This window comes from Anolis carolinensis, chromosome 6 (assembly GCF_035594765.1).
Source record: "Anolis carolinensis isolate JA03-04 chromosome 6, rAnoCar3.1.pri, whole genome shotgun sequence".
Classification (NCBI taxonomy): Eukaryota; Metazoa; Chordata; class Lepidosauria; order Squamata; family Dactyloidae; genus Anolis; species Anolis carolinensis.
In genome coordinates this window covers 13,923,834-13,948,015 of record NC_085846.1, presented here as the reverse complement: position 1 = coordinate 13,948,015, position 24,182 = coordinate 13,923,834, and the positions used below count along the sequence as shown (strand labels likewise).

At 42.9% G+C, this 24,182-nt stretch overlaps 3 protein-coding genes across 4 annotated transcripts in view; 2 read left to right on the top strand and 1 right to left on the bottom strand.

Moving 5' to 3' along the window:
• Positions 1-14: 14 nt before the first annotated feature.
• bola2b (bolA family member 2B) lies at positions 15-4,259 on the top strand. Its single transcript, XM_062957967.1, has 3 exons — positions 15-167; positions 2,132-2,229; positions 3,965-4,259. Exons 1-3 carry the CDS (start codon positions 93-95, stop codon positions 4,065-4,067), a joined length of 276 nt encoding a protein of 91 aa, XP_062814037.1. The 5' UTR covers positions 15-92; the 3' UTR covers positions 4,068-4,259.
• A 1,377-nt stretch (positions 4,260-5,636) lies between these two features.
• Positions 5,637-23,412, bottom strand: coro1a (coronin 1A). Of its 2 annotated transcripts, none has more exons than XM_062957958.1 (11): positions 23,266-23,412; positions 16,181-16,383; positions 12,205-12,327; positions 11,459-11,588; positions 11,139-11,323; positions 10,189-10,308; positions 8,789-8,893; positions 8,384-8,529; positions 7,960-8,017; positions 7,332-7,538; positions 5,637-6,561 (listed from the first exon to the last, which is right to left on the bottom strand). In XM_062957958.1, exons 2-11 carry the CDS (start codon positions 16,376-16,378, stop codon positions 6,457-6,459), a joined length of 1,377 nt encoding a protein of 458 aa, XP_062814028.1. In that variant the 5' UTR covers positions 16,379-16,383; positions 23,266-23,412; the 3' UTR covers positions 5,637-6,456. The 2 variants fall into 2 exon arrangements, with proteins under 2 accessions (XP_062814028.1, XP_008115358.1); XM_008117151.3 differs by lacking the exon at positions 23,266-23,412 and adding an exon at positions 17,407-17,563.
• The window catches only part of mapk3 (mitogen-activated protein kinase 3), a 19,258-nt gene continuing 12,903 nt past the window's right edge, over positions 17,828-24,182 (top strand). Inside the window, exon 1 of the mRNA XM_016996054.2 lies at positions 17,828-17,866. Within this exon, the coding sequence (XP_016851543.2) occupies positions 17,843-17,866 (24 nt within the window). The 5' untranslated portion in view covers positions 17,828-17,842. The remainder of the gene's footprint in view (positions 17,867-24,182) is intronic.

The window sequence follows — 24,182 nt, the reverse complement described above, 5'->3', positions numbered from 1 at the left end:
GACTAACCAGGGGCGGAAGTGACGCACACCATAGGCGGAAATGGATAGTTCTTGGCAGTCTCTTTTTCATTTTGAGTGGATCTTCGTTGAGGATGGAGCCCTCTGTTGTTCTCAGCGCGGAGTCTCTGCGGGAGCGGCTCCTTCAGGGCCTAGAGGCCGAGCATGTGGTCAGTGGATTTTAATTTTAAAAAATTTCCCTTGAAATACATGGGAAAACCTGGGCTCCAGGTGTTTTGGACTCCCATCATTCCTCACAGCCTCAGGCCCTTTCCTTTCCCCCCTCAGCCGCTTAAGCGGCTGAGGGGGAAAAGGAAAGGGCCTAAGGCTGTGAGGAATGGTGGGAGTTGGGAGTCCAAAACACCAGGAGGACCCTACTTTGCCCATACCTGATCTACACTGTAGAATTAATGCAGTTTGACACCACTTTAGCTGCCATGGCTCAATGCTATGGAATCCTGGGAGCTGTAGTTTGTTGAATCACCAGACCTTTTGGCAGAGAAGGCTAAAGACCTTGTAAAAATACAACTCCTAGGATTCCAAGCATTCTGCCAGCCATGCTAGTTAAAGTGGTGGCAAACTGCACTAACTCTAATTCTAATAATAATAATATACTTTATTTATATTCCGCTGTATCTCCCCAGAGGGACTCAGAGCGTATTACTTAAACATACATGGCAAACATTAGTTGTCGTTACGCAATTAACAACAAAGACAGACAGTACATACGCAGAGGCAAGGCTTCCCACTTTTTTTTTCATCTCCAGCATCTGGAGGCTGTGCTCGACTCGGCCATGGGGAGGTGCTGTTGTTCCATTTTCCACACCAAGGAGCCTGTTGTCCATGTATGCCTTCCTGATCGAACTGCCGGCATGTTTTTCAGGGGTGCATTTTTCCTCCCCGTTGAAGCAGTATCTATCTACTCACATTGCTGTTTTGGAACTGCTGGGTAAACAGAAGCTAGGGCTGATGGCAGGAGCTGCATCTTGAACTGACGACCTTCTGGTCGGCAAGATTTTCAGTTGCTGGTGGTTTAAACCGCTGTGCTAGCTGCGGCTCCTTAAAGATGGCAGGAGGGCCTCTCAGCAGCTGTTGGTAGACTGGCTCCCTCCCACTCTACAATGAGGATACACTCTTAGGCTGCTGTCTCTAGACATAGCTTACTCTTAGGAGAATATACATAGAATTGCAACCTCAAAATCTTGGCATTCATTGGCTCATGAGGGTGGAGTACTTTTTCCAAGCTTCCTACAACAATGCAATTATAAATACCGTCTTGAGGCAACCTTGAAGGAAAGGTTTTAAAAAAACATGTTCTTGAAACATTAGGATCCCAAGACACAAATGTCACTGAAGAGATAATAATAATAATAATTTTATTTTTATACCCCGCCACCATCACCCCAGAGGGACCTGGGGCGGCTCACAGATATAAAACAAGCATACAGTGGTATCAAATACAAAAAAAACACACACATAAAATTACAAGGCAGAAAATAAAATCAGTGGACAAAGTGCACTGAGTAAAACTTGTAAACATGAAGGAAGTTAAGGTGCTATAGGTAAAGGTTTTCCCCTGACGTTAAGTCCAGTCGTGACCGACTCTGGGGGTTGGTGCTCATCTCCATTTCTAAGCCGAAGAGCCGGCGTTGTCTGTAGACACCTCCAAGGTCATGTGGCCGGCATGACTGCATGGAGCGCAGTTACCTTTCCGCCGGAGCAGTACCTATTGATCTACTCACATTTGCATGTTTTCGAACTGCTAGGTTGGCAGGAGCTGGGGCTAACAGCGGGCGCTCATTCCGCTCCCTGGATTTGAACCTGGGACCATAAGATGCGAAAATTGCCATACATGCTAGGTGTCCTCTACAATTAGGTCAAACCAGAACATTCTTCCTCTGCCTGCAGCTTTTCTTAAGTGTGATTATTTAGAGAGAAATTCCATTGTATTCCATATGATTTCCTCCCTCCCTCAAGGATAATCTGTAATGAAGCAGGTACATATATGTGAAGATTCTCACTTGGATCATGATGCTGTTGATCCAGTTTCTCAGGTTTTGTTCTTGAATTTGCTAAGCAATATATACTGTAAATGGTTTTCCTCACTCCTTCTCCCTTCTTTCAACTGCACAAGGAGGTGGAAGATACAACCCCTGGACGCTGTGCCACAAGTTTCAAAGTCCTGGTAGTGTCTCCATGTTTTCGAGGGAAGGCACTGCTACAGCGACACCGGTAAGTGGGACAAAGAGAGAATTTGTTGGTTTGCCTTACTGGTTTGAACAGTCTTGGAAGAATTTTCCAGTGATGACAGAATCTAAACGAGGGTTAAAAGACTCCAAAATTAGGGCTTGTCTCTCTCTCTCTGTTGATGTACCTTCAGTTTTTGTTCTTTGGCTCATCTGTTGTTCTTTGCCATCACTATCTCTTACATTTACCTACATTTTTATTTTGTATTTTATCCAAGGAGCTCAGAGCAACGCATACATATTCTTCCAGTTTTGGAGAGCAAAACTGCTGTTCATGGTGGTAGTATCTCACTTCTAGTATCAGTGGCAGTCTGCTTCTGAATACTCTTTGATATGGAAGGGGAGCAGAGCTTGGAAATTATTTTGTCTGTCACTACCAGAATTCTATTTGTTCCATTAAAATTGTACACACATATACCTTAAACTCATCAGTGCCACTATTATAATCTCTTTCCTTGGATCAACCTGTATTTTCTGCTTTTCTAGGCCTCCACCAAGAGGGCTAGAAATTAAACCACATGTAAACATTGGGATTTTTTTAAAGGCCAGAATCCTGTATCAATTACTTAGTTAAGTGTAGCTTATGTGTTATTTTGGGTTAAGCATATAACCAAGTATACTTAACTTAATTAAGTATACCTAAATACCTGTCCTGATCCCATTTCCCTCTCCCTCCACCGTCATTGAATTATTATTGTGGCAATGCTGTAATGTCAAAATCGTAGATTTCACCTCTCTTCTGTACCAGTGATAATTGGATTTTGAGAAAATTGGCTTGTGGAAACAAGGATTGGTGATAAAGTTTCAGTGGAGATATCTTTTCCCCATGATAACTCAGGAGTGAATTTCCCTTCTGAGGGGAAGATTTCTTTCACTCCTTGTTGTCTCACTCCTGTTCTTAACTATTGTTAGTCAGATGTTTGTAACTCAGGGACTTCCTGTAATCTTGACTGGTGCTACTGAAAAACAACAAATTTTAAAAAAACTTTCAGATGTTCTAAATAGATTGGAGTATCATTTATCATACTAATGTTACGTGTTAAGTATTCAACACTAAAACCATGTCAAATTAATGTTACATTATGTACAAGTTCTCCCCCCCCCCAATATTCAATGCCAATGAGATCGGCATTGCATACACAATTTGTTTTTCTTTTGGCATTCAAACATATTCAAAACCTTATATGGAAATTCTGTTTATTGGCATACTTGCAAACGTTTTAACATGTGACAAGTCAGTATCACTCCCTTACACTTTTTTAAGAGGGGGGAAAAAGAAGGCACTGAAAAGTAACATATTATAGCTTAAATAACTCCATATATTTTATATATTTCCAATGAAAGACAGTTGATTTCAACTTCTCTCCCCTGGAGGAGCACTACTTCCACCATCCTGTATTTCTAACATCTTTTAGACGGCCCTCGGCAAAACCAGGATTTGCTTCCAAATACATGAACCAATTATTATTTGAAATCCCACTTCTTTCCAACCTACATAGTGGCAGCATATTTCCACCCCATTTAGCTTGGCGCACATAACCTCTTTAACACCCATCTGTTATGTTTATTAATTATTGTTGCTGCTAGATAAAAGTAATGAGTTAGGAACTTGGAAAACATGATTGAGAGAATGGTCTTCAACAGTCAAAGTTACCAGAAAGTATTTTTGCATTTTTCTTGTTTGTCATCCTTTCATTTCTTCGTCATCTCATCTTCCCTAGTCTGGTCAATGAACTTTTATCTGAGGAGCTGAAACATATCCACGCCTTTGAACAGAGAACATTGACGCCAGAACAGTGGGCCAAAGAACAAGAAGCTAAGTGACAGGTGCACCTCTATCCCTTTGCCTTGGACGGAAAAGCAGCAGGCCAGAGACACGACCAAAACAAGTACCACCATCAGATGGAAGTAGAATGAACTGGATGCTATGGAGGTGGGACCTATTTATGACTCCTGTGAGAGTACTAAGTATATTTGAAAGAGCATGAACCAGAAAATTAAAAATAATGAAACATTTCTGGGTGTATATATGTCAAGCCAACCTTTCTCCCTTCCACTCTAAAGTTTGATTCTCTTAACTTATTAGGCAATGGCCAAACCTCTACATGTTTGTGAGCTGCAGCTTGTAGCATTCCTTATCACAGGAAAGGGATCATGGGAGTCACATTTAAAAGACCACTTAGCACCACATTTTCTTTTTCCACTTTGATTGGCTCCTGGCTTTTTTTGTTCAGCTTACTTAATGGCATAGGATCCCTGAAAATTGCAGCCTAACAGAATCTTGAAGCCACAGATAAGACATCTTTGCCCTAACACAAGAAAAGGGAAACTGTAATCAGCCTCTAAGCCCACAATACTCCTATATGCACTGAAAACCCCTCTGTTCTCTTTTGGGGGTCTGAACTGCTCACAAGTGCAGAAATTTGCCATTTTACATATATAAAAGTGGAAACCAGAAGTTGTCACATTATTTCCATTGTGCCACCCGCAGAGAGCACAAAAATTAGCCTCCACGCTCTAATACAGGAAGGCTGGAACTGAATAGTGGAACATTAAAGACTAAACAGACAACATATGGTTATGGTTATATAGGATTTGTCTTACACATTTTAAAGGGAATTGGGCAAATTTATAGAATTGGAAGAAACAAGAGCTATCTAGTTCAATCCCCTTCTGCCATGCAGGAATACATAATCAACACACTCCCATTAGATGGCCATACTGCCGCTGCTTAAAAACCTCAAGAAAAGGAGACTCCTTCACATATTCCACTATCGAACAGTTCTGTCAAGGAGTTCTTCCTAATGTTTAGGTGAAATCTCTTTTCCTGCAGTTTGAATCCATTGCAACAAAAATAAGCTTTCTCCCTCTGCAATATGACATTTATGAAAAGGATGGCTACTCATAGCGAATAATCATCTTCAATATCAGAGCTGGGATACCTCTGAATCCAAGTTGCTTGCATATCTGAGAGGAGCTTGGGTAGTAGTTTTGAGAGTTCTGGCCCAGAAAAATAACTTTTCCAGGCTTTGCTATCTGATCAAAAGGATGTGTTCTTGCTTGTGGGTTTTGTTTTGTTTTGTTTTTTTAAATAGACAACAGGCTAGCTGTGTATAGATACTGTCTAAGAAGACTGAAAAATGATAGCAGTAGGCATCTTGGGAGTGAGAGGGAAGCCTGCTGCCCTCTAGTGGTTGTTGGTTGGCAGGGCTGAAAGCATCCTTTCATGGTGGAATGAATGATAAGACTTTTTTGTTCTCACCACTAGTTTGGCAGCAAGTGAGTCTGCCTCATTTGATTGCATGTAATACAAGGTGGGGGGGGGGGGAATTAATTGTTTAATATATTCTGCCTAGAATGAATGCATGAGTAAATAACAAAACCGAGACAAACTTGAGTACCACACCATTTAAGAAATCTTGATTGACTGAATTTGATTAAAACTTCCATAAAATTTGAATTATATTTACATAAAGCTATTGTACATGACAATAGTTCTAAAGCAACAAGTGTACTTTATTAGGCAACACAGATGGATCGCAGCACATGTCTCAAGAAATAGCTTCCATTTTTTGCACAAGAGATGACTCTTTAAGATAGTCCTGGCTACCTGTAGTTTTGAGAAATAGTTGTAATTTTTAAAAAGTTACTAAAATTAAATGTATCTTGGATGAACAAAACATTGCCATTTTCATGAAATTTTAAGATGCAACCTAGTCCAAAGCTTAGAAAAGTTTGTCTTTTGGCCATAGCTCCAATAATCCTGAATAGGAGATACTAGGAGCTTTAGTTGAAAATGACCTTTGCAAATTTTGCCCCTGCCCTCAAAAGACTTTTTCCAGCACTTCCCAAAAAAAATGGAACGAGCAGGCCAGTGGGCAAATAATGTAGAAAAAGACATGCATGTAATCAAGCCCCCCGAGAGATGGGTGTCTGCCTCTCCCTGGGGACCTTAGAAGAGATTATGTATCATTAATTTTTCCCAAGCAGGACCCAGACTCTATTGAACCAGGCAAGCAAATAGGGAGGGCCTGTCTGGAATTGGCAAGCTTAGCTTCTGTCCTGAGTTTGGGGTGGAACTTAATAATGCCCTGAGGATCCACCCACAAATAAACCAAGGATTTCTTTTTGTTTTGTATTTCAAAGCCTAGTGAAACAAAGTCCAATGTATCTGGTGGCAAGCAGGATTGGTTGGGTGGAAGAGATGGGGATGTTACTTCTTCACAATCCTCTCTAGCTCTGAGATGCGTTCCTCCTGTTGTGAGATGGTGGCCTGCAGCCGCTTCAGGTCCTCAGAGAGCTGATCTAAAGTTGAATTCTGTGGGAGATCAGAAAAACACCTTCAGTCTTGATCCACAACTTTACCACCAAAGAAGGAAGGGACTTCATTGAAGTTGCTCTCCCCTCCCTCTCGTTCTGATAGGCAGGAAAAAGGCCTTTTGGTGTCCACAACATCTGCTGTCCTAGCATTTGGGTTCTGAGTACTATTTTTGCTAATGTTGCTTAGCCTAGATCTGTATCTTCCCCTACCTTGCTTTCCCAATCACCAATGATCTTGAATAGCCTTCCCTAAGTTTCTGTTGGAACTCAACCACATCTCGCACAAGTTTATAGTCCTCCACAAGGAGAGAGATAGACAGCTGAATTAGCTGACAATAAAAGCCCTTCTGCCATTGCCCTCTTTGTCTGCCTCTCTCACTTTCTCTCCTGTTTGTTAGACGGATACTTTTCAGGGACACACCTCTTTTTATTCAGTTTCCAGACCACATAGTAAGCCCCTGAATCCTCTATTTCATTCTTCTTCTGTGAGCATGGGGATGGACAAAGTGTCTCCAGAGAGCTAGATAGGCTCTAACTTCCTATATAGAAATTTAGTTCTTTCAGTAAAGTCTTATAACTTTTCAAGCTTGACTCTTCTTCTGTAATTACTAAAGCTCATTCACTCCACTGCTATGTTCAAGAAACTTCTGATCTGCTAAAACTTCTGTTGTTGCTGCTTTACCCTTTTAGATGCTTTTTCCAATGACCCAACAATTTCCCCAATTCCCATCATCCCCAGCCAGATGGCCCAGGGAATCCACTGCTTACCCCATGTGGTGTCCCTTCATGGCATCTTTTTGGTCCTTGTAGCAAGGTCTGGTTAACCTTAAACTCTCGGGTCTTCTGAGGAGTGTAGCCATCCTTGAGGGAGATGAGAATGGGACTGCCATTCTTCCCTGACAGCCACTCCTCAGATGTCAGTGCAGGATCGGGGCCAGGTGTGTCCGGATAAAGGTCTTCCTGGAACAGATCTGACTGCAAAAGGCACATAAAAAGAGAGGCTGATCCAAGGACAGGGAAGAAGAAAACTCAGACTTTCAGGGGAGAGAGGAAAGAAATTCTTCACCCCTTTGGACCTAAGTCCACATAGGTAAATTCTCTATTGAAGCTGCTCTCATCTTTTGGTCCCTCAGATTCTATGACCAATATTCAGGGATTCTGAGAGCAGAACTCCAAAACATCTAGAGAACCACCAATACTGGACTCCATAAACCATGTAGTACCATATAAGACTATCTAAGTGTGAGTGATCAGATTTCTAACAGAGCAAAACAAAAGTCTAGTCAAAAGCAACTGAATGGTATTCTTGTTTTACAGTGAAGTTAAAGGGAGCTCTGAAATCCTGGCTATCATCACCCCATTTTAGCCCAGGCTACAGAACACAAGAATCTTTTACCTTTCGAGGTACGGTCATACCAATAGGTTCACATTTCCTTTCATGGAGTTTGTAAAACCTGGAAGAGACACAAAAGAGTTTGAACAAAAATAGATCTTCAGAAGCAAGAAGAACAAAGGTCCTCGATCTGGGAGGAAAAAATCTTAGTCCTTCCCTGAACCAGGGACAAAGTGTGATCTAGAGGTTAGAGGAGTGTCTTACAACTTGGTGCCCACCAGATGAGCAAGACTACAACCCCCATCACTGCCAACATAGTGGGAGATGTAAAAAAAATCTGCTAGGTACCAGGTTAGAGAAATTTGGCAAGAACAGGAATCAAATTACACATGGTTAACTGGAAGGATAAAATTATTGAGAGGATGGGGAAGGAGGTATATAATTTAGTTCCATAGCAGAAGAATGAGGGGAAACAGGCATATCATACCTGGCAATTTCACATTTGCTGACATCCAGGCCTCTCTTTGGCATCCAGCCGCCTCCTCGTTGAGACTCCTTGGAGCTGAACATGGACAAATAGTGCACAAAAGGAGCCTCTCCCGTGAGCTCAAAATAGCGAATGCTGCTGTCACCCTATAGTTGAGAAGTTACATATGAAGGTTCAGTCTCTTCTTGTCAAGAGTTTTGCCCCTCATAAATCTTCCAATATGGTCTAATATGTCCTTAAAACAATTTCTGTTCCTCCTAACATTTCTGTCAGTTACACACTCCCCTGATATCTCTAGTAAACCCCTCTTCCTGGCACACATTGCTTATAGGAATTTTGACCAGTAATTCCCAAATGCTGATTTCCAGGCTAGGCAACCCCACTCTCACTCTTTCTGGACCTCACCTTGCCAGTCAGATAAACCACATTGGTGTCTGGGTCATAGTAAGGAAGGAGGACTCCGCTACTCGTATCCAGTTCTTGGAGGGTCAGTGGCTCCTCAGGATTCCTCTAGGGCACAAAGAGAAAGTGGGTTAAATGTAAATATGTAGAGGCAAGAATTTAAGGAGTGACTTGAAACAAGAAAAATAAATGATGCTCATTTCTGTTTTTGTGGGAAATGGAAGGTGAGATACTGTATCATGCAGGTGGACCACATGTCTCTGTCCATGGGCTAATGTGTTCCAGCAGCAGATCATGCCCTTATGGACATTTAATGATTGGAGGAGGGTGTGGCATAATTGAGTAACATCCAGCTATACTTCTTCACCCTGGAAAAAAATGTAGCCGTCTCTTTCCTCAATCTCCACTGAGTAGTCTGGGAATTGAGAAGGACAACAGCTGCTTTTTTCCTTTTGGCTACAGCCGGATGTAGCTCAAGAACCCTGTGCCTCCCTCAGCCACTAGATGCCTAAAGGAGCACCTTCCTGCCCTTTGAAACTGCCTTACATAGGACTGGATGCTTCCGGGCACATGTAAACTCAGGTTATGTGTACATAAGATTCCAGGCACAGTTGTGCCCATTGTTGGATGAAGTTATTCAAGGAGTGCTCAGACTACACATCATGCTGCAGGCTCCTGCAGAATAGATCATACTTCCCCCAAATTCATGGATAACATCTATCAACCCTAGGCAGCATAGCTAATGTTCACATTATCACAGGTCATGGTAAGATATAGCCTGACATATGGGGAAAAGCCATCAGGTTAAAAATGGTGGTGAGGGCAATAACCAAAAGAATAAAGGTGTTGACTGTGGAAATGTAATCTTTTCTTGTCCAATGAAACTAAGCAGCTCTAGGTAAGTTGTATTGCAGCCTTGGCCTCCAGTTTTCCCCATCAGACACTCCTTTTCTCTTTGACATGTGAGACTTTCACCACACCAACAAAAGGGCTTTCAGGTTATGCAGAAAGGGGCAGAACTTGGAGATATGCATACCTCAAAGCAGGGACATGTGTGGCCAAGCAATGTCACAGTATGGTTAAGATAGCAGGAACGAAGAACACATACGCTCTTCCTTTTGTTTGAGCTTACTGGGAAAGGCAAGATCCCACTTCTCCTTCACTTCACTACTGAATTAATTTTGCACTTTGAACTCAGTTTGAGCAATTAAAGTAGGACAGAGGGGGAAAGTGGGAGGGTAAGAAAGAAACGAACATTTTTAAAGACGAGACAACAGAGGCTTAATTGGGACCTTCTGGAAAATCGACAGTATTGAAGGGGATGGAAATGACTTCTTTCGAATTGCAACTCCCAGAACCCCCACCCAGCATGATCACTGGCAAGAACACATTTTTCTCCTCACCATGTCCCATAGAGCCACCTGCCGCTCGCTCATGCGACTGAAGCCTGTCGTGAGCAATTTCCCATCATTCACGGTAAGGGCCCGGACTGGGCGCAATCCCTCATGTGGGCGTGGAAGTTCCTGTTGTCAAGACAGAGGGCATCAGAAAAAGATACTTAAATAGCATCCACATGAAAGCCTGCCAGGCATAGATACTCCCTTGAAGCCCTGCACTTTCAGAGGCAGGCAACTTCCATGTTTTCCCCTTGCTTGGGCCCAATTTCCCCGTACTGCAAAATATCTCCTTAGCTCTCTTGATCTTGGGGTTGCACAATTACGTTGTTTGGCAATAGGGACAGGATGAACAAAAGGAAGTGCTTCTCTGTGGCCAGTCAACAGGGAAGGCCACTAGCAGAAGTAGGGTTGTTGTTTTTTTTTATACCGCATGAGTCAATATGGTGGATAGATGCACTCTGTCCTCAGATATTAACTGCAGCAAAAGCGACCTGCATCAAAATGTTGTAAAGAATAAATTGTACCAAAACCATGCTGAAATCATATATTTATTTATTTGGGGCATTGGGGTGGTATCTCATGGACCACAGCATGACAGTATTTTCACCATGCTGTGTGGGATGGCAGCCCATAGGACACTCAGTAGGAGGGGAATTGGCCCTCGCAGTTGTTGCCAGGTCAGTGATTGGGAATAATGGGTGCAGCCTGTTTACCACAGGTTTTCCGCCCCTGGAAAAATATAGGCCTTTAGTCTGACACAGTGACACAATTTGTGGAAATCTGTTTCCAGGCAAAATTCAAATGCCTAGCTATAATCTTTAAAACCCTAGATAGCTTGGTTTGGGTCCAGAATATTTAGGGAGGGAGAACCTACAAGAAGACCCTTGTATCTTCTGAGGAAATGTCAAATTCTGTTTCTTCCAGTACCGTTCACCCTGCTTGCAGATTGCACTTACATTGGCAACAGTGCCCCCTGCGCGTGGGTCAAACAATCGGAGATGCTTATCACGGCAGGTCGTGCAGAGGAGGGACCCATCCTGGTTCCAAGATGCACTATAGATGGCATCTGGATGCAGCTCGTCTAATGAGAGAGGTGCCTGTCCCACACCCACATCCCAGACTTTCACCACATTGTCACATCCTGCAAAAGAAGGACAGAAAATCCAAGTCCATAAGTCAGAAGGCAGGACAAACTCTGAGAATGGGTGGGTGGGAGATAGGTTGGCAAGACTGTGACCATAACCATCTGCCTAAGCCCACTGCCATCCTTCCTTACCTGCACTCAGCAGGAGATTCTGTGCAGTCGGGTGCCAGGTGACAATCCCCACCCGCTTACAGTGGCCTTCAAGAGTCACCAGGGGTTCGTTCAAGGATCGTATGAGGCCAGTTTCAGGCACTGCCCAGACCTGTTAGCAGGACAGTGAGAATGGAAGATGGATGAACTGAGGGAAAAGAGACCGTGTCTCAGCAATATTTGGCTTGCCTATAGCCCCTTCATCTATCCCCTTTAGCTCATCTTCCTATAGGGCCAATCCAACTCCATATGCAACTGGGATATATCCTTGCCATAGTGATGCATGAGGCATAAACTTACAAAACATTTTTAATAATAATAATTCCGTTTTATCAAGACCACCCAAAACAGTCTTCTCTGTCTGCTACAAGCACAAGAGAAACTGAGCAGTTTTAACATCTTTTGGGAGAGAGCACCCTGGCCAAGATGTCATCACAGAGAAAACTCTGTACTCTCCAATCCAGGATCTGTTGAGATGACACATGCAACAAGGCTTTTGCCAAGGATCTCATTTTCTGGGCAGGCTTATACAGGAGGAGGCATACTTTCAGATATCCTGATCTCAAGTTATTCAGGGCCCCAAATGTCAAAATGTGGAAGCAGGACAGGTGATATGTAGTATCTACAGAACACACCTAATAACAGTCTTCCCCTTGTAAGAAAAGGGCCTGAGTCCAGTTTCTGCCATCTTTTTTGACCCCACCCCCCAAAATCCACCCACCTCTTACCATAACAGAGCAGTCCTCGGACCCACTTGCAATAACATTGTCATTGTGGGGGCACCATTCCACGTCCAGGACAGGACCCGTGTGCCCTGAGACCAGCGGGTAGGATTTATCTAGGCGGCCAGTCTGCAAATGGAAAAGGAAAGAAGAAATGAGCCTATCATTCACTCATCAAAGATAAAATGTAATGGCTTTTTGGTTACACAGAACTCTCAGCTGGTCCAAATGCCACCGCTGTCATTTCCACCATTGTTATCCCCTACTTCTCTGTAAAATCCCTTTCCTGAATCAAATAATTCACTTCCATTTGTGGGAAGCTGTATTATGCCACCTACCTGGGCAAACTCTTATGGCACCATGATAGAAGTGTGAGAGATTTTAGAGGTGACAAGCAAATTGTTACCCCTGATTTAGAGGGCCAAAAATATCTCATCCCCTTCATCACCATACTTCACACTAGTATCTGTTGCTACAAGGAAGAATGTAAGGTTCTAAGCCTCAAGCCTCTCTCAAGTATGACGTGTCACCACTTCCTCCCCTTGGCAGGTTCCACCACCATCAGTTATAATATAATTTGTAGGAAATGATTTCCAGAGTTGGTGGATAGCACCAGATCACTTTTCAAACACAATATACTCCTGGACAAGACACCCAGCTCTACAGCAAACCATACTAGTTGTGCATTCCATATTTTTTAAAAAATCCAGTATGATGTTCCTCAACATTTATAAAGATATCCCAACCCATTCCACCTAAATAAGTTACTAGTTTGAACTATAAGTCCTGGAATCCCTAAGCCTTCTGCTACAATTAGCATGCATTTTCCAAGCTCTGGTAAAAAATAGTTAGGATCCTTTCACATCTGGCAATTATAGTGCTATGGTTCCCCTTAAATTGCCATGACAACATCCTATGGAATCCTGAGCTCTCCAGTTTATGGAGCTATTTTTAGAATTTTAGAGTTAGTGTCTCACCAAACTACAAACACCAGGCAGGATTCCATAGGATGTAGCCATGTTAGTTAAAACTGGATCTAAGCTCTTCTGCACACAGCTCCATAATTTGCAGGACACTTGAGCAAAAAGTCCTTATGCTCATCTTCTCTTCGCTCTGTCACCACTTGACCCATCATTAGCCCTCTTCCTATAGACCTTGGACTCTTTCATACAACTCAATGATTGCTCTGTAATTCCACATCAACTGCCATGACTGCTTCCCATAAAATCTTAAGATTTATAATTTGGTAAGGCAATACAACTCTCTAGTTGAGAATTCTAGATACCTCCCCCTAAACTGCAAATCATATGATCCCATAGGGTGTTGCCATGGCAGTTAAAGTGGAATTGGCAGTTAACATCCCCCACATTAACACACACGATGTTGCGAGTCCTGGCCAATCCCTGGCCATTCTCTCATGCTGGCCTTACCCTAAAATCTTATTATATCCTTTTTGCAATCTCCAGTGGATCCAAAAGCCCCATTAAGACACCAGATGAGAAGGGAAACCAATCCAGCCCATTGCCAAGCTCGCTTTAGGCACTGGTAGTTCCTGAGTGTCTGGATTTTTGCATCCCTCCTCCTCAAGTTATTTCTGCCAAGTTCCCTACATCCTTTTTCTATTTCTTTCCCGCCCACCCCATTATCACCACTCTCCTTCCCCAATTAGTTCCTTTGCAGGCACAGGCTGGCATACATCACTTCTTTCCCCAGCTCCTACACAACCTCATTCCAACAATCCCAGCCTGAAATGCAGGGTTGCCATATTTCCATCCGGTTTCTGCTCCTGAGCCTTCAACACACAGTTCTATCTGTTGACATGATTACAACCAGGCACTATTTTTATCAGTTCACTTTACCCATCATTTCTTAGCAATCTGAATCATGCATTCTGATGGCGTAGATCTCCGTGCTGTGAAAACCCTTCAGTGGCTGACATCAAGCGGTTGTTAAGGAACAAGAGCAGTCTGCCCTGGTGTAGGGAGGAAGCTGATTTTTTTCTGACAAGTTATTAAAATGATTAAATTATTTGGTGGGAAGGAGACAGTCACTAATATGGCAAATGTTTGCTACTCTTTCAGCAATCCCAGTGACACTATGACCCATGTTTGGGACACACTGACATATCACTATTTACATAGTCCCAACATTTCAAGAAGAAAACATGTAGCAGGAACAATATGAGAACATATTCAAGATGGCAAAAGTTATTAATGATGAAGAAAAGACAAGCTAGGAGGGGCTACAGCAGTTTGCTTTTTCCTGTGCCAACTGGCAAGGACCAGGTTCCATCTCCTCCTCTCCTCTTCTAATGAATTAATGGAGCATCAACGATTTTTTTCACTTTGACATCACAGTAGTTGTAGTAAGCAAGAGACAAGAGAAGAAAGTTGGAGGAGAGAGGAACAGAGACATTTTGAAAGCAACTGAAAAATTGGGTTTACAGAAAACTAGTTTGGATAGTCCCTACCAAACCAAGGCACATGTAGGTATGTTTTTATGCACCTTCCTAAGATGTCTAGGTATATTTTGCCATTAACACTGGACCAGTATCACAGGTCTGAGTCGCCACTCTGGATCTCCACTCCCAAACTGCCCAGTATAATTCATAGAAACTCTGAAAATCGTCTCCCATCCAAGCCACATTTCTGGTGATCAAGGATGTTCATTTCTTGTCTCTACTTATGTTGTTTTGCCATCCACCCAATGAAGGAGCCAGAACCACAACCTGGGCAAAGGCCCAGTAAGAAAATAAAGATAGAAGGTCAAAAACAAGGGCCATTTGCCTAGCTGGGAAAAAGCACTTGGGGCTGTTTCCCAGCAAGAGCTCTAGAGACAAAACTCATGTGGTTTTTCCCTCTGACTCCCCCCCCCCCCCCCCCCACTGCTGCAGCTCTGCTCTGTGTTAGGCTTTCTCTGAAGAGCATGAATGTGTCCCCACATCACGCTGGAATCATGAGACATATCCTAGGGGCAAGCACAAGATCTTCATGGAGGAAATTGGGTGAAACAGGCCCAGCTTTAATGCAAATCTCTAAACTTAGTAGCCATAGAAAGAAATAATGGACTCATAGTACATCATGCCCTATGTAACCAGATTCTTTTTAAAATCTTTGCAAAGTATAATTGTACTGTGGACCAAACCATGGACCTGTCAAGGCCTCAATTAGACAAAGGGCCCTGAAACAACTCAGCAAAAGTGGGAAGAAAATCAAGCCTAGGAATTAATCATAAAAGTAGGGGAAGCAAGGACAGGGTTCTGCTGTACAATGGAAACACAACCCAGAGCATTTTGATGAAAGACCTGTATAAGAATTCAAAGCTTGGAAAATGAACCTCTTGAGCTGCAGTACCCAGAATCTCCCAGTCCTGACTGGGAAAATCCATGCATTTCAGGTTAACAAGCTATTTCTCCAACCCCTGAACAGGATATGAAACCTGGAGAAATATGGAATTCACAAATTAATTATTTCTGGAATTTTTTTTTTCTTGATGGGTGAGGGCATAAATGAGGCATCTGAGAGCCAAGGTTCGTGGGTTCTTTGGCATCTCAATCGTGGGGTCAAATAAACTTAGGTGAACATGAAACTGGAGCCAACAAACAAAGCAAGCAAGAGCTTGAGTTACCAACCCCTCTCCTCGTTTCCTTCCCGCTCTGCCTGCACCAAACCCACTAACCCACTTCCTCTTTCTCAAGGCCCCATTTCCGCAGCAGGTTCACACTTCGGGCCATTTAAGGCAAAAAAGAACCTGCTAAAAAAGATCTGTCGTTTCGGCAGTTTCACAAGTCTTTGGTTCCTCCTCCCTGTCATCATCTTCCGTTCCCCGGAAACACAGTTTAGGGGGGTTGGAGAGGGCTAATACATGTAATTATGATTTGGAGTTGGATAGGCAAAATGACATTGAGGAAATGAAGAATTAGTTAATTAGTGGATGGTTGGAAAATATACGGGTATCTTTATTTTTAGAGATTCTCAGGTACCTTGGCTAACGGCAGGACCAAGAAGGCTCCTCCGCCACTGGCCTCCACAACAATGGCCAGGAATTTGGGGTTGACGGAGCAGAAATTCCCATCCCAGGTCATCTGAGAGACACGGATGTCATCGTAACACTGATCAGCCTTGGCCGGCTGTCCGTAGACATGGCGAAACTTGCTGGACCTCACAACTTTACGGCTCATGGTTCCTGCAAAAGAGTTAATGTGCAGAGGCTCACAGAGTTGCCATTGGGAGTTTTTGATCACAGCGACAGGCCAGTCCTTAGTCCCAACTCACTATCTCAACCACAATCCTGTCTCTGCATGTCAACAGAACTTTTCTATGGAAATCTGGCTGGGAACTCTGGCTTTAGCTTTTCTTAGCTACAGTCATGCTAGCAGCTTTCTCAGCTATACCATATTTCTTGAGCTCCATAGCTATCCAGGCTAAGAAATTATCTTACAACCATTGAGGGAAAAGAATGAAGAGAGTGTCATATGAGCTTAGCAGGCAACCCATGCCAAAGATGCCTCCAAGTCTGCAATGAACTACATGGTGCCCCATCTTGTGCTGTCTGATTCTGATATAGGCTCCATAAGGTTCAACAGGGTTTCATCCTTGTTAGTATGCCTCAACCTATCAAAATAGTTAAGATGGCTCTACAAGAGAGTCAAGCCACATATTGGAACAGAATGGAAAAATGTATCCACTAAACCCTCAGGCCAGGAGCTCCGAATGGCATGGATAGAGTTATATTTTATCCTTATAAATCGTATGAGGTGAAATAAAATCCAGAGGTAAATTGCCCATAGCCATTTTCTTCACTTCATGATTTGATGAGTTGTTTTATCAGTCCCAAATTCAACACTCTCCATATTGGCAAGGCAATTAAGAGACATGCATCCAAAAGGGCTTCTAGTCACTTTGACCTGAGAAGACATGAATCCCTAATTCTCAATTCAGCAGAACCATGCAATCTTCAAAAATGAAATGAACCACAGGATTTTTTTTTTGGGGGGGGGGGGGGGGGGTTCAGTTTCCCAGGGTCTCAAATGATCATATAAGTTGCACAATCCACCTTTCTGGAGTCTGCATAACATAAGCATGCAAAGCTTTGCACATTAAAAGGACAAAAATGACCCACACTCTCACCCCTCAGCTACGCGCTAGCATTGCCCTATCTCCCAGCCCAAAGCCCCTCTCCCTTTAGCCCCCAACCCTAAGCTCTCACCTGCAGCCTCTGTAGAGGATGTGGGCACACAATGAATTGAAGATGCAGCGGCTCAGAGCTTTTTAACAGAGCCATCGCCCTGGGAACTGTCAGAGCTGGGAGGGCTGGTCTCTTAAAGGGCCAGCATGCCGGGAGCTCACAGCCCCTGCTTGCCTCTCCATCTCTCTGCACCTATCTCTAGGACTTTCTCTCTAGCTCTCTTCTCTTGTTTCTTCCCTGTACACCTTCTCTGTCCTTAGGGAAAACTGCTGTCGCATCTGTGCAAAAGACAGTCATACAAGGCATCCCCACACAATATTTTGAGAGAGAAAAAAGGACCCATGTTTGGCAAAGGTGCAAGCTTCCAATACACAGAGATCTCTTCACTTCTGCCTAAAGAAGAGACCTCAGTAACCTTTTTGCTTTTTAACCACTTAGCCAGTTAGCGCTGATAAAGATGAGCATCCCTCAAGATTCTAGGGTGAGTATCCTTTATCTGAAATGCATAGGATCAGAAGTGTTTTTGAATTTGTATTGTTGAAGGCTTTCACTGGGTTGCTGTGAGTCTTTTGGGCTGTATGGCCATTTTCCAGAAGCTTTCTCTCCTGACGTTTCGCCCACTTCTGTGGCAGGCATACCTCACAACCTCTGAGGATGCCTGCCACAGATGTGGGAAAAATGTCAGGAGAGAAAGCTGGAACATGGCCATACAGTCCAAAAGACTCATAGCAACCCTGTTTTTGAATTTTTAAAAATGTGAATACCTGTACTCATATACATGTACCTAATGAGATATCTTGGAGATGAAATCCAAGTTATACACAAAATTAATGTATGTTCATATACACCTTATACATTCCTGATGGTAAGAACTGTTCAGCAGTGGAATATGCTGCCTTGGGGTGTGATGGAGTCTCCTTCTCTAGGCCTTTTTAAAGCAGAGGCTGGATAGTCACCTGTCAAAAATGCTTTGTGTATTCCTGCGTAGCAGGAGGTTGGACTGGATAGCCCTTGTGGCAACTTCCAACTTTATGAATCTATTTTATATAGCTTGTAGGGGATGGTATGAAATATTTTTAAGAATTTTGTACTTGAGACAAAGAGTGTGTGCATTGAACCATCAGAAAGATATCACTATTTCAACTGCTTATGTGGGCAATTTTGGAATTTGGAATATTTTGGATTTTGGAATTCCGAATAACGAATATTCATCCCATATCATCTATTTTATCTTTCTACAACTCTAACTGCAGGCACTGTTTCATATTATTTCCTTTCCTTCCTATATCCATCCTGTCCCAATAAAAAGGGATCTGCCAAGGGATTCACAGAAGTCCATTAAAAGTGCTGCTAAGTACAGAACCAACCTCCCAAGCAGCATTGGCAATGCAAGGAGGGAACAGACATCTCGCCACCCAAATGTCTAGTTCTTGTGAATGTGTGCAGATAGTTTTGGACTTTATTGCCTGAGTCAGGTGATTTTGCTTGTGAAATATAACCTATGGCTCACCCAGACTACATAAATAAAGCCCTATGATTCCACTTTGGAATGATGGGGCTTGTAGTCTGCGGAGGCACTAGCGCTGTCTGGTTGATGAATTTTAAATAGTGTTCCCTAAACTACAACTTCTAGGATTCCATAGAATCACTAGCTACACAGTTACATAATGTGAAAGAGCACCTATTAGATAATTCGACTAAAAAATGTGTGTCCCTTTAAGGACCCCTTGGAAGATGGATGCGGTGCAATTAAGTTTGCTTATTTACTTGGGAGTAAACTGGAACGAACACAGCCAAATTTGCTTTTAAGTGCAAACTCAGGATTTGTTCTGGGTGTGAAAATGAGCCAGTTTTACAGTGACAAATGGAATTAGGGATGCAGCTTTATTTATTTATTTATTGTGTCAGGAGCAAATTAAGAATACTGTATAGTTATAGTATATAAAAAACCACAAACAAAGTTAAAAACTTGGCATTATGCTAAATTTCCCTTGATCAGAAACTGACCACTTCAAGTGCCTCTGGTGTTGCTGTAAGAAGGTCCTCCATTGTGCATGTGGCAGGGCTCAAACCGCATTGTAGTAAGTGGCCTGTAGTTTGCTCTTCTCCGCATTCACATGTCATGGACTCCACTTTGTAGCCCCATTTCTTCTCAAAGTGCCAGAGCACAGTCTGTTCAGCTCCTTCCAAGTTGCCCAGTCTTCTGTGTGCCCAAGGGGGAGTTTCTCATCTGGTATCAGCCACTGATTAAGGTTCTGGGTTTTAGCCTGCCACTTTTGGACTCTCGCTTGCTGAGGTGTTTCTGCGAGTATCTCTGTAGATCTTAGGAAGCGGTTTCTTGAATACAGCTGAAAACACTTTTTTTACTGAGTTGCAAAGTTTTTTCTTCTTCTTTATAGAAGTGTCTGCTTATATATTTACTAGCTGTGCCTGGCCACGCGTTGCTGTGGCGAAGTATGGTGGTATGGGAAATAAAGTATTGAGGAATTGGTGGTAGTTAAGGTCAAGGGTAAAGGTTTTCCCCAGACATTAAGTCCAGTCGTGTCTTACTCTGGAGGTTGGTGCTCATCTCCATTTCTAAGCCGAAGAGCCGGCGTTGTCCGTAGACTCCTCCAAGGTCATGTGGGATGACTACCTTCCCGCCGGAGCAGTACCTATTGATGCACTCACATTTGCATGTTTTCGAACATCTGGGTTGGCAGAAGCTGGAGCTAACAGTGGGGGCTCTCTCCGCTCCCCCAATTCAAACCTGTGGCCTTTCAGTCCAGAAGTTCAGCAGCTCAGCGCTTTAACACGCTGCGCCATCAGGGGATATTATTTCCTAAAGGTTGTGAATATACAATATTTCTGATTGGTTTTTTTTGTTTGTTGGAGGCAAGTATGAATGCTGCAATTAGGAAAAATGATTAGGATGTAATGGCCTTGCAGCTTTAAAGCCTGGCTGTTTCCTCCCTGAGTGAATTTTTTGTTGGGAGGTGTTAGCTGGCCCTAATTGTTTCCTGTCTGGAATTCCCTTGTTTTCAGAGTGGTGTTGTTTGCGATATTTTTTGTGCTTCTACTGTCTGTGGCCCTGAGAAAACAGAGGATTTTCCAGACTTTGATGATGGGAATACTTTGTTGGGAGGTGTTAGCTGGCCCTTATTGTTTCCTGTGTGGAATTCCCCTGTTTATTTACTGTCCTGGTTTTAGAGATTATATTGTTCTGCATTATTCTATCCCAGTAATTATTTCATATTAAAGAAGAATCTCACTTATCCAACATTCGCTTATACAATGTTCTGGATTATCCAACGCAGTCTGCCTTTTCATAATCAATGTTTTTGTAGTCAGTGTTTTAAATTCATTGTGATATTTTAGTGGTAAATTTGTAAATACAGTACAGTAGAGTCTCACTTATCCAACATAAACGGGCCGGCAGAACGTTGGATAAGCGAATATGTTGGATAATGAGGAATTAAGGATAACCCTATTAAACATCAAATTAAGTTATGATTTTACAAATTAAGCACCAAAACATCATGTTAGACAACAAATTTGTCAGAAAAAGTAGTTCAGTACACAGTAATGCTATATAGTAATTACTGTATTTATGAATTTAGCACCAAAATATCACGATATATTGAAAGCATTGACTACAAAAATGCGTTGGATAATCCAGAACGTTGGATAAGTGAGTGTTGGATAAGTGAGACTCTACTGTAAATACTACATAGCATTACTGCGCATGGAACTACTTTTTCTGTCAAATTTGTTGTATAATATGATGTTTTGGTGCTTAATTTGTATAACGATTACCTAATTTGATGTTTAATTGGCTTTTCCTTAATCCCTTCTTATTATCCAACATATTCACTTATCCTGCCGGCCTGTTTACGTTGGATAAGTGAGACTCTACTGTATATTTCTAATCTTATATTATCTGCTCAGAACTGGATTATCTGAGGCCCCTTCTTCACAGCTGTATAAAATGCACACTGAAGTGGATTATATGGCAGTGTGGAGTCAAGATAATTCAGTGCAAAGCAGATAATATAAGATTATAAATGGGTTATATAGCTGTGTTGAAGGGCCTTGAGTCTACACTGCCATATAATCCAGTGCAAATTAGATAATCTGTGGAAGAAGTCTAAGTGAGGCCTAAATCTGCCTGTCCCCTAACTGAAACCTGGCTGTGCCTTGGTTGCTAGGCAACCAAGTGGGCAGAGATTAGCCCTCTAAACTGGCAGCAATTGGATAAAAAAATTATTGCTCTCCCTCTAATTAGGACTTTATTTTTCTTTTCTTTTTGTTGTATCAACCTTGAGGCGTGGATGATGGGTTGTGTTGTCAAATTTTGAGGTTGGGGGGCCTGTACTTTTGTTGTTTTGTGAATTGCCGTGATGCCATCACTCTTTTATATATATAGATTAATCATATGGCTGCAACTGGGATAGGAAGAGTCTACAGGTGCATCTACACCACAAGCATCAAACACAAGGCATTCCGGCCTTTCATGTCATTTTATGTGACCCTTCAGATGCTGGATTACAACTCCTGTATTCCTCTTCATTAGACATAATGACTACAGTTGATGGAAGTTGGAATGCAGTACCATCTGGGAAGCTACAGCTTGCTCTGTTTAGTTAGGATAGTGGGGTTTGGCTTAAGATACAAGGCTTGTAGATATGATGCCTGACTTTAAAATGCCCTTTAACCATTCCCATCCTCAGAGCCACAAGTGCTGTTGGGTTGTAATGCCCATTATCCCCAGTCTTTATGGCAGATAATCAAAAGCAATGGGAGCTGTCGTTGCATAACATCTGGGCATCTAAATTGGGTAAAAGCTAAAGAGCACCGACACCTATGTAAAACATTATAATTGAACCTCTGTATCCATGGATTTGGAGCCTCAGGTGGCATAGTGGGTTAAACCGAGCAGCTGCTGCATTTGCTGACCTTAAAGGTCAGCGGTTTGAATCTGGAGAGCGGGGTGAGCTCCCACTATTAGCTCCAGCTTCTGCCAACCTACCGGTTCAAAAACATGCAAATGTGAGTAGATCAATAGGTACTGCTCTGGTGGGAAGGTTACAGCGCTCCATACCATCATGCCGGCCACATGACCTTGGAGGTGTCTACGGACAACACTGGCTCTTCGGCTTAGAAATGGAGATGAGTACCAACCCCCAGAGTCGGACACGACTAGACTTCATGTCGGGGGAAACCTCTGTCTTTACCTTATCCATGGATTCTCCAGCCAATGGCCCTTTGAGGCAACCCTAAGGCTGACGTGGCCCTCAATGAAAATGAGCTTTACATGCCTGATGTACACTATAGAATTAATGCAGTTTGATATACCACTTTAAGTGCCATGGCTCAGTGCTTTTGTAACTCCCCAAAATCTACTGCTACTCTTCGGTAGAGATGGCAAAAGACCTTGTAAAACTGCAAATCCCATAATTCCATCGCACTGAGCCATTGTAGTTAAAGTGGTGTCAAACTGCATTGATTCTACAGTGTAGATCGGGCATGGTAAACTTGGGCCCTCGAGGTGTTTTGGACTCCAACTCCCCCAATTCCTAACAGCCTCAGGCCCCTTCCTTTTCCCCCTCAGCCGCTTAAGCGGCTGAGGGGGAAAAGGAAGGGGCCTGAGGCTGTTAGGAATTGGGGGAGTTGGAGTCCAAAACACCTCGAGGGCCCAAATTTGCCCATGCCAGTGTAGATGCACTCTCAGAAGCCTAATATAGAATACAACAGGCAGGTTTTGGATCTTACATCTAGGCTTTTTCATTTGAAGGACTGTGATGTTCATATTATGCATATTTTGGACTTGATTCATTGCCTGAGAAAGACAAAAAAACCCCTTAACATTCCTACAAAGATGGTCCCAATTTTACAAGTCACCTTGCTCTGATAGTGTTTGGTCACGTGTATCCCAGTTTTAATTGGTGAAAGACTGGAGGGGATGATATCGCCATGGCAGCTAAAGTGGAATCGGAGTGTTATAAGTGCTTAGCGCCGAGGAGCCCCAGGGAACGGTGTGGAAGGTTGTTTCCATGGCTGAGTTCAGCCTCAGAACAAGATGAGGCCTAGACCAGGCCTGTCACTCCTCGCAACTACCATGCTGGTTCCCATGGCAACCTGGCACAGCTTCCTCAGAGAAAGGTTGTTTTCATCTGCGAAATGTTTGAGGACGTGATATGGCCTCAAGTGGAAATTTTTTATTCATTAGACTCCTCATTCTGGTAGAATCTCTTTCCCTGCAGTTCGAATCCATTGCTCCGTGTCCGGACTCTAGAGCAGCAAAAAACAAGCCTGCTTCCTCTTTCTTATGACAGCCTTTCAAATGTGCAAACATGGCTATCATGTCTCCTCTCAGCTTTCTGTTCTCCAGGCTAAACATTCCCTGCATCCTAAGCCGCTCTTCATAGGGCTTCATTTCCAAATCTTTGATCATTTTCGTCACCCTTCTCTGGATAAGTTGCAGCTCGTCCATCTTTCTTGAATTGTTGTGCCCAGAACTGGACATAATATAATCCCAGGTGAGGTCTGACCTTACTCAGTATAGACATTATACTCCTATTGACACAGCCTAGAATCACATTGGCCTTTTTAGCTGCTGCATGACACTGTTGACTCATTTGATGTAAAACTGACTTCTTCTAATGGTGAACCAACATCTGTGTTTTAATTCTTAGAATCAAAGAGTTGGAAGAAACCTCACAGGCTATCCAGTCCAACCCCATTCTGCCAAGAAGCAGGAAAATCACATTCAAAGCACCCCCAACAGATGGCCATCCAATCTCTGCTTAAAAGCCTCC